Source organism: Argopecten irradians, chromosome 12, assembly GCF_041381155.1.
Source record: "Argopecten irradians isolate NY chromosome 12, Ai_NY, whole genome shotgun sequence".
NCBI classification, from domain to species: Eukaryota; Metazoa; Mollusca; class Bivalvia; order Pectinida; family Pectinidae; genus Argopecten; species Argopecten irradians.
The window spans coordinates 31,548,798-31,565,667 of NC_091145.1; the positions used below are offsets into that span (position 1 = coordinate 31,548,798).

Sequence of the window (16,870 nt, forward strand, 5' to 3'; positions counted from 1 at the left end):
TGTTTTCATTTGGAAGATCTTCTAGCCACTGTGCTGTGTGACTGTTTGTGTACATGATTGTGCTTTTCCATGCTTACAGTTGATATGTTTGGTGCAGATTTCAATTTGCTGTCAAGTTTTCCCATGAGTCTCTCAACTGTAATGTTTCTTGGAGGATATGTCGAGCTAGTGTGTAACATTGTTTGTAATGGAGTGTTGAATTTGCCTTTGCCTAAAAAGTCTTGATTTGGTGTGTAGTGTGGTATTTAGGCGTGTGAAGATGTTACATAAATGTAGAGATATATCTGTACAAAATAAACTGCGTGAAATTTGATCATTCAGAGGTGGTGCTGGAAACAGACAGATATTATTGGAAACAGACAGATATTATTATCCCCCGCCCAACGAAGTTGGCGGGGGATATACAAATGGGTTCCGTCCGTCCGTCCGTCTGTCCGTCCGTCCGTACGAATGGTTTCCGGAGCATAACTCTAAAACGAGTAGAACTATTTCCACGAAACTTCATACACACATTGGTCTTATGGTCTAGTAGTGCCTTTTGCTATTTTTAGGTTTTCATTGTCTGCATTTTTTTTCGTAACCATGGAAACATTGCTGAAAATATCATATTTTGTACCAGGTTCGTTTCCGGAGCATAACTCTAAAACCAGAAGAGATATTTCCACGAAACTTCATAGACACATTGGTCTTATGGTCTAGTAGTGCCTTTTGCTATTTTAAGGTTTTCACTTTTTGTACTTTTTTCTGTAACCATGGAAACATTGCTGAAAATGGCAGATTTTTGTGCAAGAATCGTTTCCGGAGCACAACTCTAAAACCAGCAGAGATATTTCCATGAAACTTCATAAACACATTGTTCTTATGGTCTAGTAGTGCCTTTTGCTATTTTTAGGTTTTCATTTTTTGCACTTTTTCCGTAACCATGGAAACATTGCGGAAAATATCATATTTTTGTACCAGGTTCGTTTCCGCAGCATAACTGGAAAACCGGTTGAGATATATGCACGGAACTCCATAGGCACATTAGTCTTATGGCCTAGTAGTGCTTTTTGCTTTTTTAAGGTTTTCTCTTTTTGTACTTTTTTTCTGTAACCATGGAAACATTGCTGAAATGGCAGATTTTTGCGTAAGAATTGTTTCCGGAGCACAACTCTAAAACCAGCAGAGATATTTCAATGAAACTTCATAAATACATTGTTCTTATGGTCTAGTAGTGCCTTTTGCTATTTTTAGGTTTTCACTTTTCGTGCTTTTTTCTGTAACCATAGAAACATTGATGAAAATATCATATTTTTGTAGCAGGTTCATATCCGGAGCATAACTCTAAAACCAGCAGAGATATTTCCACGAAACTTCATAGACACATTCTTTTTATGGTCTAGTTATACCTTTTGCTATTTTTAGGTTTTCATTTTTTGCACTTTTTCCGTTACCATGGAAACATTGCTGAAAATATAAAACTCCACCCATCTTTGTGTATATAGTCTAATATAAATGTCAAGGCTGTATACCTGATTCAACAATTGCAGCCCCGCTCTACTTGAATTATACACCATCTTGCTTTAGCTCAACTTTCTTTTTCCTGGTTTTTTTTCATACACATAAGTCTCCACAATCAAACTTACTTCCGCTTTGATATCTCCATTGGCGGGGGATCTGAATGACTATGTCCTTGTTTTGGAAAAATAATTTTGGATTGCTGGCTCCTTCCTTGAAAATTTCTACCATTCGATAGTAAACAGGTGTCATTTCCAGGGCATTTTTAATTTCATTGCCAGCTTTAATCCAATATGGTTCTGTTATGAGTTTGGATATAATACCAAGACACTGGCAAATGTTCATGATATTAGAATCTGAAAGGCAATTTAAAATGAAATGTTGTGTCATGTTTAGTGTGGTTTTACAATTTACAAAATATTCATGTAGGTATGGAGATAGAAAAAATGTTGCGGCTGCATTGTGAAATAATATGTTGAATCTGTTTCCTCTGAAATTTTTAATAGGTATTGGTATATTCTTTTCTTTGAGATATAATGAAACAAGGAGCGGATCGCCTGAACCATCTTTGAAAAATAGTTTCGATACACAGCGCAGAAAATTTGTGGTGGCTGATTCCATTTTCCCACCTCCAAATGAGCTCTTTATTCCCAAATCTTTTTCGATATTCTTAATTTCTTTTTCACAAGCATCCAAAAACTGTAAAAGTGGGTGAACTGCGCATTTAAATTCATTTCTTTCGTGGTCAGTTCCAAATTCCTGATTGATCAGATGATTGACTTTGGTTTTTGTGGCGCTGCGATCAGTCATGAAGTTCTTGATTTTGGGCTCAATTGGGTGATGCACTCCATCTGTGATGTCATCACACATCTGTTTGCAACTATTAAAAAAAGTCTCCCCTTTCCCATCTGCAACTTATTTTAATCCAAGAGTCACTGTTTTGTTTTCTGATGTAAGCTCTACACCATAAAAATGGCACCCCTTTTTTGTTGTCGCATCCCTATGCATTGTGACGTTATCCGTTTGTTGCAAGTGTTGTGATAAATGTTGTCTGTTTACATGTGCCATCTCTGTTGTGAATTCTGTTGCTAGGGATTGACTTGGCAGGTCTTTCTCGGTAATGTCGATTCCAACTAAATTCAAAACTGATGCAATTAACGTTGCTATATGTTTTATTCCCACATTACAACTACGAAATTTAAAATACAGAGCTCTGATCTTTTCATTGTAAGGTCTTCCTTTTGTGTTGTCTCTTACGATAAAATGTGGTTGATCTAAAGGTATGCCGTTGTTGTTGTTGCTGCTGCTGCTGTTGTTGTTTGGATCCTGAAGTAGTTCATTTTCATTTTGTAATAAGTGGATTTCTGTTTTTAGTTGTTTCACCAATTCATCATTAACTGTGATATTACACTGGGTTCATTGTTGGTGTGTTGGTACTGATGTTGGTTTCTGTCTTTCTTCTGCCTTCAATTTCTGGATGGAAGCTTGTTATCTTTTTATTTTAAGGCGTAATAAGGGACATTTGCACTGTGTATTTTTTGTTTCAGTCTCACAAGTTGCATATGGACGTGTGTTAAAACTCTTTGTAGAGATATGATTTTCTTTTGCATGGTGTCGTTCTTTTCTTTTGGTTGTGAAGAGATGGCTCTCAAAGGAGGAAAAACAAAATGTTTCTGTTCATATATGTGAAGTTTGTCAGAGTTTCTTGCATTTTTAAGGCGTTGAATCTCCTTTGCAACTATTTTTGCTTTGTTAGAGACACTGCAACTATTTAGTTGCTCAGGTTGATGACCAGACAATTCACATAGCAATTTATGGATTGTTTTTCTTCTTCCTGAAGATTTTTGGACAACTTCCTGAACAATTCTATGAGTGAGTTGCTTGATATTTAGTGCCATTATTAATTTTATACATTACCTGTTACAACACTGAAACGTAAAACAAATAAGAACATTTTGAAAGAGAATTTAGCTTACCCATCCATGCTTTGTAATTGTGAATGACATCCCATTTCTTTTTAAATGCATCAGCTTGTTCAATGGCTTTTGTATTGTCCCATGCAGCCAAATAATCATTACTCTCAAAAATCTTGAAATTAAATGTTTATGCAGAAATCTGTGTCAGCTGTTGGAGGTAACAGCATTTGACAACATTAATCAAAACCTTAATCTGGTCATTTTTACCCATTCGGCCTTTTGAAATCTAATAATGATTGTTCATACCCATAACAACACTTACAATATTCTATATTATTATCAGAAATCAATGTGAGTTTTTACAAATAACACTCGCACCAAAACCTTAACCTTGTCATTTCTGACGCACATAAACAGTTTCATACAGATTCAAGAAGAAGCATTTGAACTTTCAGATGACAGGGTTGTAGACATGTCTGAAAATGTTGGGCTTTTATTGGTGGAATCACTATCTGGAAGTAAATTATGTGAATCTGTATTCCCAAATGTCCCATCATGACTAGCATGAACAACACAAACTTTACAACCACAGACGATGTCTAATGTCGAACAACTGAGAGTATGTAAAAGATTCATGTCTCTGGACACAAACACATTAACCTTGTGTATATAACTGAACATAATTGCATCACGTGTATTTGAAAAATAATATGGTGAATTTGCATCCACAATTTGTGTAATGCACTAGGAGAATAATATGATTGACAGGATGGCAGCTAGACTGTATATATGTCTGTTGTTATCTGTAACAAAATAAAAACGACAACACTAATTAACAATTTATCATAATGATGGTATTGAAATAACAATAAAATGCAGATACAATTTTGTGTAGTTATTCATGGCATTTACCAATTTTACAGCAATGTTGAACAGCAGAGTTATGACATTTAAATAATAACAATAATAAATAACAAGACTAATTTATTTATAGAGGGTAGCTCAGTTACTTAAATAACTATTATTCCTTAAGGCCTTTACCTTTTCTACAAAATCACAATTCAAAAATCACAATATACATACATTATACTTACAAGTTTAAACTAACATTCATATTTAACTTACATTTGAAGTACCAAAATCGGGGGGAAAGATTATTGGTCAGGAAGCAGTCACTTCACAAGGATTTGTCATATCATTTCTACAAAACATAACAACAACTAAAACAATGCAAATAAGAAATGATTTAACATGATTTTATATGATTTAATTAAAAGAAATAAGAAGAAATAAACATTGCTACATGTACATGTTATATAATGGAATTATGGATAGGAAAACGTACAGTCACTTCATTTAAGACTTGTATGTATGTGGCTAGTACAAATCAGTTGAATGATATGAATAGTAAAATACATGTGCAACTGAACCCAAATGTTAACAAACTTTTTGGAAATAAACTATAGTGATAAGGGAAATAACTCGTACATGTGACATGGAATAATTATAAAATATGCTGTCGGTTTTGAACAGTCTAATAAATAATTGTGAAAAATTCTGTAATATATACCCATATTGTAAAGTTTAGTTTTCACACTAGACTTTTTATGACTTCGTATTTAAATATTAACAGGCCGGTAAAAAGTTGCCGTGAGTTTCAAATGAACATTCTTGACGTGAAAATAATAAAGATTTACTTATTGTTTGCGGAAAGAACTGCAACCGAACTCGACCTAAATACAAACCTGAATACCTAAGCTTGACAATATCCAAGTTGGATTATGATGTCACAATTGTAATATTGTTTCAAAAGGAATTTTGTTCCTGCACTACTTGCATGGTTGATACGCAATACGTGTCATGGAGGAAATCGACAGGTCCGGAAGTGTTGAGGTTATCTCCCTTGTAACATAATTAAGCGTCAGCTGATATGCCTAAAAAATGGCATACAGCATTAACCGGAAGAGCTACCGAAAAATAAAAGACACCAAATTCATCAGAATGACATTCTACATCGATATGTAAAAAGAAATTTCGCAAAATCAAAAAAATAAAAATTCGTGAACTTTGACCCCATAGTGAACTTTTTTGTTTGACCTTTGACCTAATTGCTGTAATAGAATAAAAGTTAGTCTTTTATACGATCTACATAAAACATCAAAAATATTTGCTGTATCTTGAACGGTTTTTGAGTTATGGCTGTTTTAAAATTTTCAGGTATGACGTCATGGCGGCCATCTTGGATTTTTTTACCAACTTAAAAATGTTGCGGTCACCCCTTCAACTCATGCCATACATTATAATAATAAGGCCATTGGCATACCTCTTACCATTTTGAAGATCTTTTGGACACAGAAAAAGAAGAATAATAATTAATTACATGATATATACTAATAATAATAAAAATACTGTTAGGGGTATCTTCATGATTCCAACTGTTCCGAAATCAAAATGCATTTTATTTGTCTTACTTTTTGAGAAAATCAACTTTTTATGTCCCTGTTCCCCCGATGCAAAAATTCACTCGGAAGGTCTTTATCACTACGGTGTTGATTCCGGTTGAAATCAAGCGTTCTGACGCCCTTCGAATTTGCGAATTCAAACTCAACAAAAGAAGCGGAACAATATCAATAATCCAGATACTTTCAGCACTAATATCGAGATTAAGCAGGCATAGAACTCGATACCAGGTAATAAGAATTTCCTGTAACAGTTGCGATATGAAAATATTGCGATGTGAGTAAATAAATGATAAATTTCTTTATTCTGATTACCATTTCTAAATTTGACTATTTTATCCCGAACATTCCAATGACGTCACTTTTTAGTCCTTTATGAGCCCGGGTGATTCGACCTTGCAAGCTGACGTTTTGAAGGATTGATTAAGCATTCATTTGTGGTATTATGGTGGCAATTTGCACTCATATACAGCTTAACATAATTTAAAATAATAGTGTTACTTTATCTTGAAACATTTCATTATTCAAACGTCACTTTGACAAAAAGAAACAGTAGGCCTACGTAGGCTACAATGTAAATCTTACAACGTTTGTGGATACAATGCTTCGTTAAGTAGATGAAATTCATGAAATATTGCACAAAAACATCATTAGCATGCTTCTGAAACATATAATTAATGATTTGAATTGAATATGTTTGACATTGTGTGTTAAAAATCTATTTTGGTCTTTCGCCGTCGAAAACCGATGAAACCGCGGTACGACTGGGTTGCGAGCAGCTATCGTGATTTTTTCGTGTTTTTTTTTCTTTTTCTCTTATTCATTAAAAAAGCGATCTTTGAAGACTTAAGACTATCTCTAGTCCAAAAGGTTTCGGCAATAGCATTCATTTTTTCATATTTGAGTTGAATGCATCAAATCGGATCTGTTCCCGACATAAAGGGTTCTTTTAAAGATGTTTATTACATCGGGTGTAAAATACCCTGCAACACAAATAGAAATATATAAATTCAAGTACTCTCTCACAACCACTCGCACATCGGTAAGAACGACAACTCCTTATTCCTAGTTATAAGTATCTTTACCTATAATACATTGAAATACGGTAGATATTGACGTAAATTATATTTTGAGAATTTACAATATACTCTTATGAGTTAACATACATATTTACTTTACATACAATACTTTTACTTTCTCCGTATGATAATTATGAAGAATTAACATACTACGAATATTATATCTCTTTCAGTATACATATACGCTACATGCTATAAACTTCCATGAAATTAAATTAGCACAGTAAATATCCCAATTAAGCTCCAATTAAACGCATTTTGTACACTCACCCCACAGGATAGTGCGGGGGTCACACACCACTAGCCAGGGACAGGGACTGACCACTCTATACTGACCGACTTCAAAATGGACAATACTAAAAACACAAGGACAAAATGACTTTATAGAACGAGTTACAATACTTTGGCCATTTTACTATATATATACCTTAGTAAAATAATGTATTTACATTTTAAGTTTCAAAGTGACCTTGACGGAATGACTTTCCTTTATAAGCTACTTTTTATACTTTACGAGTTTATAATTAATTTAACTTTATTTCATAGTTAAATTTATTTAGACACTTACTTAGTAATAATGCTTTTATAATACAATAATGTTTTAGTAAGAATTATTTAGACTTACCAAATATCCGGCTTATATATATATTCTCTTGCTGACTTCTACATGTATAAAACAGATGTGATATCTTTGGCAGCAAAGACAGAAGTGTCTATCTTTGGCAGCAAAGACAGAAGTGTCGGGGTTAGTTAAAAGGATAATTTACAGAAAATCATGCAATAGGTATGTCCAATCCGTGTCCGGAGTCAAGTCACATGTCAATACATGAATAAATTAAAAATACAATACTAAGACACAGTTCACAGGTCAAAGGTTATAGCCTTTGAAATAGCTGACATCAGCACATTTCTACATAAAGATTAAAGATGCATTCTCACCACTTTTATTAATTAAAACACAATACTAATATTTAATAATTTAACACATTACTAGATATCTACAATCTAGGAATACCCTGTCACAGGTATACTCCCCCTTGTGGGAAAAATGATGTCCTCGTCATTTCTCTAAGGTATTTCATGACAATTGATTAACCGTATATACAACAAGTTCATATGAAAACAAAATAGACTTTCTAGCAAGTATTACTAACAATAGCTATTAAAGCGGCGAGTACAGAATTGGGCATCCTCTCAAACACTCCCGCTGCAGCTAATTGTTGCAGGTATTCAGCTCGTACCTTCCAGTCGGGTGTAGTAACCAGTGCGTGGGACATGGCAAAGTCCTTATGCCATTCGGGAGCTTTTCTATCTCTGGTAGACCTTCTGGGAATCGGTGTTGGTTTCGGCCTGGCCTTTTCGGCACTGACAACAAGTGCCGTATCCCCAACCTCTACAGCTTCTGGGGTTGGTCCCAGGTCGTGAGTATCGTCAGCAATTTCGTCCTCCTCTGAGGAGCTGTGGTCGTCACCACTATCGCTGCTTTCACCAGCAACCCCAAGTTCCGAATCGTCACTTGAAGCTTGGGTTGCCTGAATGTCCTGTCCTTCAGCATCCTCACCGGCACGGGCTGGGGTGCCTGCTGCTGTTGTCCTAGGACATTTGACCAAAACCTGGTCATATTCATCCTCGCTAGTGTCACTTTCCTCACTAGTCTCCTCTCTTCGTCTTTCCGATTCCTTCCTTTGTTCTGGTAATGCTCTGATAATAGTCCCGTTGTTACGATCCCTGTCTATTTCTTCCAAGAGTCCTCCAATAGGAAGCAGGAGATTCCGGTGTAACCTCCGGGTCCGACCTTCTCCCGTCTCCCTGATTACGTCGAATACTGGAATGTCCAAATTAGGTTGCCCATCCACCACATATACGTCATCCTCCCACCTATCTGTCAGCTTGTGTTTACAGACAAACACTTACTTTTCAACCAGAACTCGGTCCCCTACTTGGACTGTCGATCCTCGAGTCTTCCGGTCATATACATTCTTCCGAGTAATGTCCTGTTAAACCGTTCACACATCCCATTACCCATCGGGTGATAAGGGGTAGTCCTCGATTTTGTGATACCGGCAATATCGCATAACTGGTGTATAACTTTTCCCTCGAAGTTGGCTCCTTGATCTGAATGGAGGCGTACCGGAAATCCATAATGAACGAGGAAGTTGTGGAATAATATCTCTGCAGTTGTTCTAGCAGTCATGTTTTTGGTGGGAAATGCTTGTGCATATCTGGTAAAGTGGTCTGTCAAGACTAGGATATGCTGATATCCTCCTTTCGATGCTTCTAGTGTTAGAAAGTCTACACACACGAGCTCCAGAGGCTGAGATGTCTTGATGTTGACCAATGGCGCTTTTTGGTTGGTTGGCGTCTTCCGTCTAATGCATCTCGGACAGCTATGAACGAACTACTCTACATCTCTGCCCATTCCAGGCCAGAAAAATCGCTCTTGCACCAAAGACAACGTTCTGTCTCGTCCTGGGTGTCCTACATCAGAATGCAAGAGTTTTAGTAATCTCCGGACATGTGTAGAAGGAAGTACGAGCTGTTTTACATGTTGACCATACCGAGTGACACATCTGTATAGCACACCGTTGTCCAGACTCAAATGTTTGAATGTTTTTGCGTAGTTTGCTTGCTCCGGCGTCAGAGTATGTCGTGTTAACCTCTGGTTCTCTCGTACTGCTTTAACAATAACACGTAAAGTAGAATCATGTCCTTGAACTCTTCTCCAATCGCGGGCCGACATCTGTTCCATGGTATCAATGTCCATATCTTCCAACGGAAGACTGGCGATAATCTCAGCTGAAGTTTCATTCTGAGCACTAGCACAGACAGCCTTGATGGATTCAGATGAAATCTCATAACGTTCCCTATCCTCCGAGTCTTCCGGAATACGTGACAAAATGTCCGCGTCAGTGTTGTTCTTTCCTGGCACATACTTGATGGTAAAATCATAAACACTTAGTGCAGCAACCCAGCGATGGCCTGTTGCATCAAGCTTGGCTGTTGAGAGAACGTAGGTCAATGGATTATTATCTGTATAAACCATGAATTTAGTTCCATATAGGTAATCGGAGAACTTGTCTGTTACTGCCCATTTTAACGCGAGAAACTCCATCTTGTGCGCTGGATAGTTCCTTTCGGACTTGTTCAGGCCCCTACTAGCATAACTGATGACACGTTGCTTTCCGTCCTGAGTTTGGTACAGGATTGCTCCAAGTCCTCGGGAACTGGCATCAATATGTAGTTCAAATGGTAACGATAAATCTGGAAATGCTAAAATGGGTGGTGATGTTAGAATCCCTTTCAGCTTATCAAAAGCATCTTGTTGATCTGGTCCCCAATGCCAGGTTACTGGTGTTACCTTAAGCTTCTTCTTGCACTTCTTATTGGTTGGTGGAAGTAACTCATTGAGAGGTCTGGCAATAGAAGAGAAATTCTCCACAAATTTACGGTAATACCCTGCAAAGCCTAGGAATTGTCGTAATTCCTCTGGGGTTGTAGGCGTCTTCCATTGCTTGATCTTGTCTACCTTCTCAGGATCAGCTTCCACTCCCTTCTCTGACACGATAAATCCCAAATATTTCACTCTGGCTTGAAAAAGGAAACACTTCTTCGGAGATAATTTCAGACCATGTTCCCTTAAACACTGCATTACTTTTCCAAGTCTCTCCAGATGTTCCTCAAATGTATCGGAGAACACGATGAGGTCATCTAAATAAATGAAACATAGCTTTCCAATATAGTCTCCGAGACAGTCTTCCATGAGGCGTTGATAGGTCGCTGGTGCATTAACTAAACCAAAAGGCATTCTGTTATACTCCCATAGCCCTAATGGTCCAACGGTGAATGCTGTTCGTTGTTTATGCTCCTCTAACACCTCTACTTGGTGGTAACCACTTTTCATGTCAAGTACTGTAAAGTACTTGGATCCATGCAAAGCGTCCATAATCTCATCTATCCTCGGCATGGCATACGAGTCCTTGATGGTTTTACTATTAAGCTGTCTATAATCAATACACATCCTAAGACTACCATCTCTTTTCCTGGCTAAAACCACACATGAGGACCATGGGGAATGTGAACGACGAATAACTCCACAAGCAGCAAGCTGCTTGATATGGTCGCGAACTTCTTCTACCATTGAGGGCGGAATGCGTCGATAACGTTGGGCAAATGGGGTGGCATCATCCATCTCAATACGATGTTGTACGTCGGAACAATGACCCAAATCTAAGTCACCGGACGAAAATATGTCTTCAAAGTCCTTGAGTAATATTTCGGTCTGTTCAAGCTGTCTAGCAGTCAGATTCTCTGCATCCAAGTTTAACAACTCTCTAAAGTTGTTACCTATTGGTACCTCTTGGTCTGCAACTGAGCCTTCCACTGATACTGGGTGCAACTCACATAATATTGCTCGGGGTGGTACTGCCACATTCCTCATAGTGACATTAGAAATGGTAACCGGTATGTCTCTGGTATTTCCATATTCATAATGCACAAGCCCAGGCGTTTATATCTAACTCTTTCGATACTGAAACGGTGGCTTTCCTTGAAGGTTGAATAAGAGCACAGGTAGGAATGTAATCCACAGCCTTATCCAATACCCCGTTTATTGTTACTTTGGAATTGGCCGGAATAGTAATAGTCTCATTGCCTGCTATTTTAACTATACCGAGACACCAATCCTTCCTGGCAAGGTTGCGATCCCGTAAAGAAAGACATCTGTAGGTTAAATACCATGGTGTTGCTAAACTCTGACTTTGTAGGTACCGATCACCGAATCTAGTCTTACATGCTGTCATGGAAGGTAACAGCACATTAGTTCCTAGTAGAACAGGCACATTGCTGTTATATCTGCTATCTGGCACAACCAACATCAGATACGGACGTCTAACCTCTGGATCCATGTCAGGTAAATCCCCAATGTCGACCAGTATAACTCCCAAGTACGGTAATGAGGTTCCACCTGCACACTCTATATCCAACATCTCTGACAATGGCTGCAATTCCAAATGGTACAGATTGGTTTTAAAGAACGTCTCACTTACAGTAGAAACTGTGGATCCGGTATCTAGTAGTGCTTTGACTCTAATGCCTTCCAGGGAAATACTTACCTCGTTAGATTCCCCCACTAATTCAGTAGCGGTTTTGCAAATCTTGGGCCTAAACTTCTTCAAGCCAACGGTCGACCCTACTCCGAAGACTTCTTCCCGTTTAACGACTTCTTAGAATGGTCCAGAATGACTCTACATCCAAGTCTAAGATGTCCAGGTTGTCCACATCTCCAACATATTACTTCTTTTGTCTCATTATCTGCCCTCTGCTTACTATAGGACTGCTGTGTTGACTTCTCATTCTGGGACTGTGAATGATATTTACTCCTATTGTTTTGTTTTCTCCCTTGGTATTGCTGCTGTTTACTAGACCACTGTGTTACCTTGGCATCAAGCTGTTGTATCATACTGTGAAGATCCGGCTGGTCATCTGGCTTTGTGTCTTCAGTCATGGCAGCCATTTTAACAGTCGCTGTTTTCTTACCTGGCTTACAGTTGATATGGTCATGTTCTAACTGTCGTATTGCAACTAATAGTTCGTCATAATCCCTTAGTTGATCGAAATTTATGGCCGGAAATATCCTTAAGCGGCTGCCTGAGCCCCTTCCAAAAATTTGCCCTTAACATCTCTGAAGTGTCACCAAACATGATCTCGCCCTTATGAATAGCCTTGGATAATATTTCTTCCAGGTTTCTACAGCTCCAGGTTGATACATTCTCATCTTCCTTCTGGCAGGCTCCATAAAACTTCTCGAGTAGCGATTCCTTGGATTGATACAATTTCTCATTGCATATAACTTTGATATTTCATGGTATTCAATAAAAACTGTCGTTTTCTCCGTAACAACTTATAATTAGCACGAGCCTGTGCTTCGTCTCGGCGAAATCTAACTCATTCCTCTCAGGGGGTGTCTTCACCGACGTTCGAAAATATCAGAAAAAAATCAATAAAATAACAAACTACCACGTATATTAAACAACAAAAAACTTTGTGATTTATGATCAATGTGTTATTATCATTTTTTTACTTTTCTTCATGCTGAAACAACAGCTACATTTACAAATTTTTATTTTTCCTATTAGGAAATACTCAATCATACATCATCAAAAAATAACAATGTTGTCTGCTTCTTATAAAAAAATCACTGTATATAAAAAAGCAGAAATCTGGCTTAGTGTTAACGTGCAGATCTTCTGATCTTTCGATTCTCACCACCGGCGGCAATTTTTTTCCGTTTTTTTTTTTATATATCATTTTAACATGCCTATTCAAACTATTCACAATATCTGGCGAGGGCTACATGTATTCTCTATTACTACAGAATAAATAATCATATATCTGAGGAAATACATCGGATATATACACGGTCAGTATCTTACAGTAGATAGGTCAAGGACGTGTCCTTGAATAGGCCTGTTAGTTTTATTTTGGTGTTGACACGGAAAGACGAGATGACACCTGTCTCCTGGACATTAAAACAAATCATTTATTTCATCTAGGCAAATAATAATTTGAAAATTCCATATACCGCCTGCAAGGAGACGTCCTAGGCCTATCGCTACCCACAATACACTCGATCGTGGTCTTATACATATGTATTATGTAACTTTTCATCGATAATTTGATCCAGATATATCTGTCTTCGACAGTTATATTTAGAATTATGAATATGTGGAAGGAACGTATGTATGAAGTGTTTCCTCACACTCTGATGAGTTCTAGGTCAGAATATACGGGTAATATTTACTTATTTACCGCTGACAGTTGGCTCCAGTCATCTGGTCCGCTTCGCACTCGCTTCACACACTGCGCATGCACTACATCCGGCAATACAAACACCCCTCACTCACTAGAGGCAAATACTTACCCCGGTAAAATTGATCCCCCGGATACTCCAGAGAAGCAATGCAAATACACCCTCTGATCAGCAGATACCTCACTCCTTACTATATGCAATCATAACATATAGGCCTCCGTCCCATTGTCGCCGGACATCCCTCTACAATGGAGTACCAAGGCATGACGTTTTCGCACCAGCCTCAGTGCTCTCTCCAATTGGTCCATTTGGCCTGGCCACCGTCCTCGTGGCTCCGAGTGATCCAATCCAACTTCACCCAAAGCCTTCACCCTTGACAACCAGGAGAGTTCCTTGAGCTGTCTAACCCACTCATCTTCCTCTCTCTGATCCCGGGGATGATGCTTAGGATGAAGTCCTACAGCCACAACCATATCCTCTGGGAGGTCACGAAGACTCCGCCCGGAAGGATAAGTGACCGGGTCACAAAAGGATGCGCATGTCCCGACCAGCCTCACCTCCTTCCCAGTGTTCACCGCCGTACCCTCCAAAATGCTACTGAACGTGGCTGTGGAAGGTAACCCCATTCTCTTGATGGTACGATCCAAGTGAAAGTGAGCATCGAAAGCCACTGGAAGTTCCACCTCCTTCAGCATCCCAGGTGGAGCTGGATAAGACTTCTTCCAGTACTCCCGATCCTCATCCTCCAGACGGGCATACATCAGTAGAATGACCCTCCAGTGTGGCAACACTGCCGGCGAGTTAATGGGCTCCAGCTGAAAACTGGTGGGGACTTGCCAATCCATGAATTTACACATGGCCGTCGTTGCTTCTGTGTGGACCTCGCTGACCTGAGCATTGTCTGCTCGTGACATCATGTGCTGCATGCGAACATATGTCACAAGATCCTCCCAAGTCCCTGGCCGGGCCATACGCCATGTGCCGACTTGCATCAAGGCCCTCTTCCGCAGTTCCAAGACCTCCTGGTCCTCGGGTGGCAGAGTTTCATCAAAGATACCATGAATGTGGTATCTGAAGGCATGTACCTTCACATAGACATTGGGTGCCTTACAGCCTGGTACCCAACAAAGTCTCTCCACCTCCCTGCGTGGTTTCTTAGCCTGTGTAGGATCCTCAGGTCTTGATCTGTCGCGTTTTCATGATGGGTTCTGGGTCGAATGAGACTGACAAGGGTCCCGGCAAGAAGCCCGTGGAACCTCCTGGTGTCTCCTTGACGAAACGTCACTCTTCCCTCACTCGTCTGATGAGAGGCTGACCCAGCTTTCCTTTTGTCCTCTCTTCTGGGGGTCGGGCAAGAAGCCACTGCCCCCCTGGATCTTGATCCATGTCCAGAGGACCGTGATTTACTCTTCGTCCTGGAGGGTTCCTTGCAGTGCTTCCGAGAGACTGGACTAGAAGACCGGACATCTCCTTCCCCAGGCCGGTTTGACGAAGGCGTCTCCGCAACTTTCACCCTAATTGGGCTGATCACTGCCTTCTTCGGAGACTCCAAGATGGAAGAATCCGGGGTGTCCACATCCATGTTCTCTTTGTTGTCACTGAGGAGAACCAGATCATCTGATTTGACTGGGCAAGAAGCCGCAGTGGCAACATCCTCCAGTCTCCTCTCCAGTGTGGCGTCGGTTGCCAACCGGACGTCTCTCACCATCCCACACTGAGATGCTGGTTCTGGGTGAGGCTGTCCACTTCGCCGATATGTCGCGATGTAGTGAACCTCCTTCTGGATCCATGCCAGATCCAGGAGCTTGAACTCGTGCAGACATCGTGCTACACTGACTAACCAGTTGCCAGTGCTCCAACGCTTCGTCCCTTTCTTGATGAGGTCTTTGGCAATGCTGACCATACGGCACACCACTGCCTTAATCTCTGGTGACGCCAAGTGAATCCCTGCCTGGGTGATTGACTCCTTTGCAGGTTCATACAGGCACTTTCTGTCTGCCAGATCCTCCACCCGTTTTAGGAATCTTTGTTTTCCTTCCATATCTGCAAAGGACAGGAAAACTCCGTAAGTATTAATGGCTAGTAGTGCTACTTCATTCAGCACACTTATACTAATCAATGTCCAATGCGTCGGTGGCAGAGATGTTTACGCAGGAACCATGGTACCACTCATCACAATAGTCACATTGTATCATAAAGCGGCCATTGCATGGCTTTCGGCACACGCAGTACTCTTTTTTGTCGTCATGGTCCTCTACAACCTCATCATCGGTGGATCTAGTCTTGTATACCGTAATCCAAGCTGGCACTTTCCTGTCCCGGCATGGCATCATCCGATCATGATTGGTGACAAAGACTGAATTCCGAAGCTTAACCCGATATAGATATGCAGACAGCTTCTTTACAATAATACCCGGGCCCTTCCAAGGAGAAGATAACTTCTTACATTTCCCCTTTACCACTGCTGTATCAAGGAGATACACAAGGTCGCCTTCCGAGTATTGCCTCTGCAATATCCTTAGGTCATAATACCTCTTCCTTTGTTTAAGGGTTGTTTTAAGCTTCTCTCTTGCAACCTGATGTGCTCTTTTCATGTTTTCCTGAAGACTCATTACATAGTCCTCCGTAGTCTCAGACTTCACTGATGGGTTGGGAAACATCAACTGTGCCGGCGTTGTTACTTCTCTCCCCAACATTAACATATTGGTAGTATAACCAGTCGACCGATTCACTGATGATCTGATAGCTCCAGCTATCTGCTGTAGATGTTCGTCCCACGTATTTTGCGATTTGCTAAGAAAGCAACGAACCGCGTCCATCAGTGTCCTGTTAAATCTTTACACCTGCCCATTCGATGAGGGTCGATAGGGCGTTGTCCGAGACTTATGAATCTGTAGAGTCTTGCAGAGAGCTTCAAACAGCTTTCCTTCAAAATTCCGTCCTTGATCGGAGAAAAGATGAAGCGGATGGCCAAATCGTGAAAAGAATTCGTTAACGGCCGCTTTTGCTGTTACCTCTGCCTTCTGGGATGGAAGAGGAATACATTCGGTTTCCCCCCTCAGTGAAGTATGGTTAAGATAACCTTCTACTTCCCTCTTCTGCATGTCATCC

The 16,870-nt window shown here is 39.8% G+C and overlaps 1 protein-coding gene across 1 annotated transcript; it reads right to left on the minus strand.

The window, feature by feature from the left end:
- Positions 1 to 15,870: 15,870 nt before the first annotated feature.
- LOC138305056 (uncharacterized) lies at positions 15,871 to 16,461 on the minus strand. Its single transcript, XM_069245461.1, has one exon. It carries the CDS (start codon positions 16,459 to 16,461, stop codon positions 15,871 to 15,873), a length of 591 nt encoding a protein of 196 aa, XP_069101562.1.
- Positions 16,462 to 16,870: the final 409 nt, after the last annotated feature.

Coding starts and splice junctions, on each gene's coding strand:
- LOC138305056 (XM_069245461.1), bottom strand. CDS start 16,461: ATGTTAATGTTGGGGAGAGAAGTAACAACGCCGGCACAGTTGATGTTT.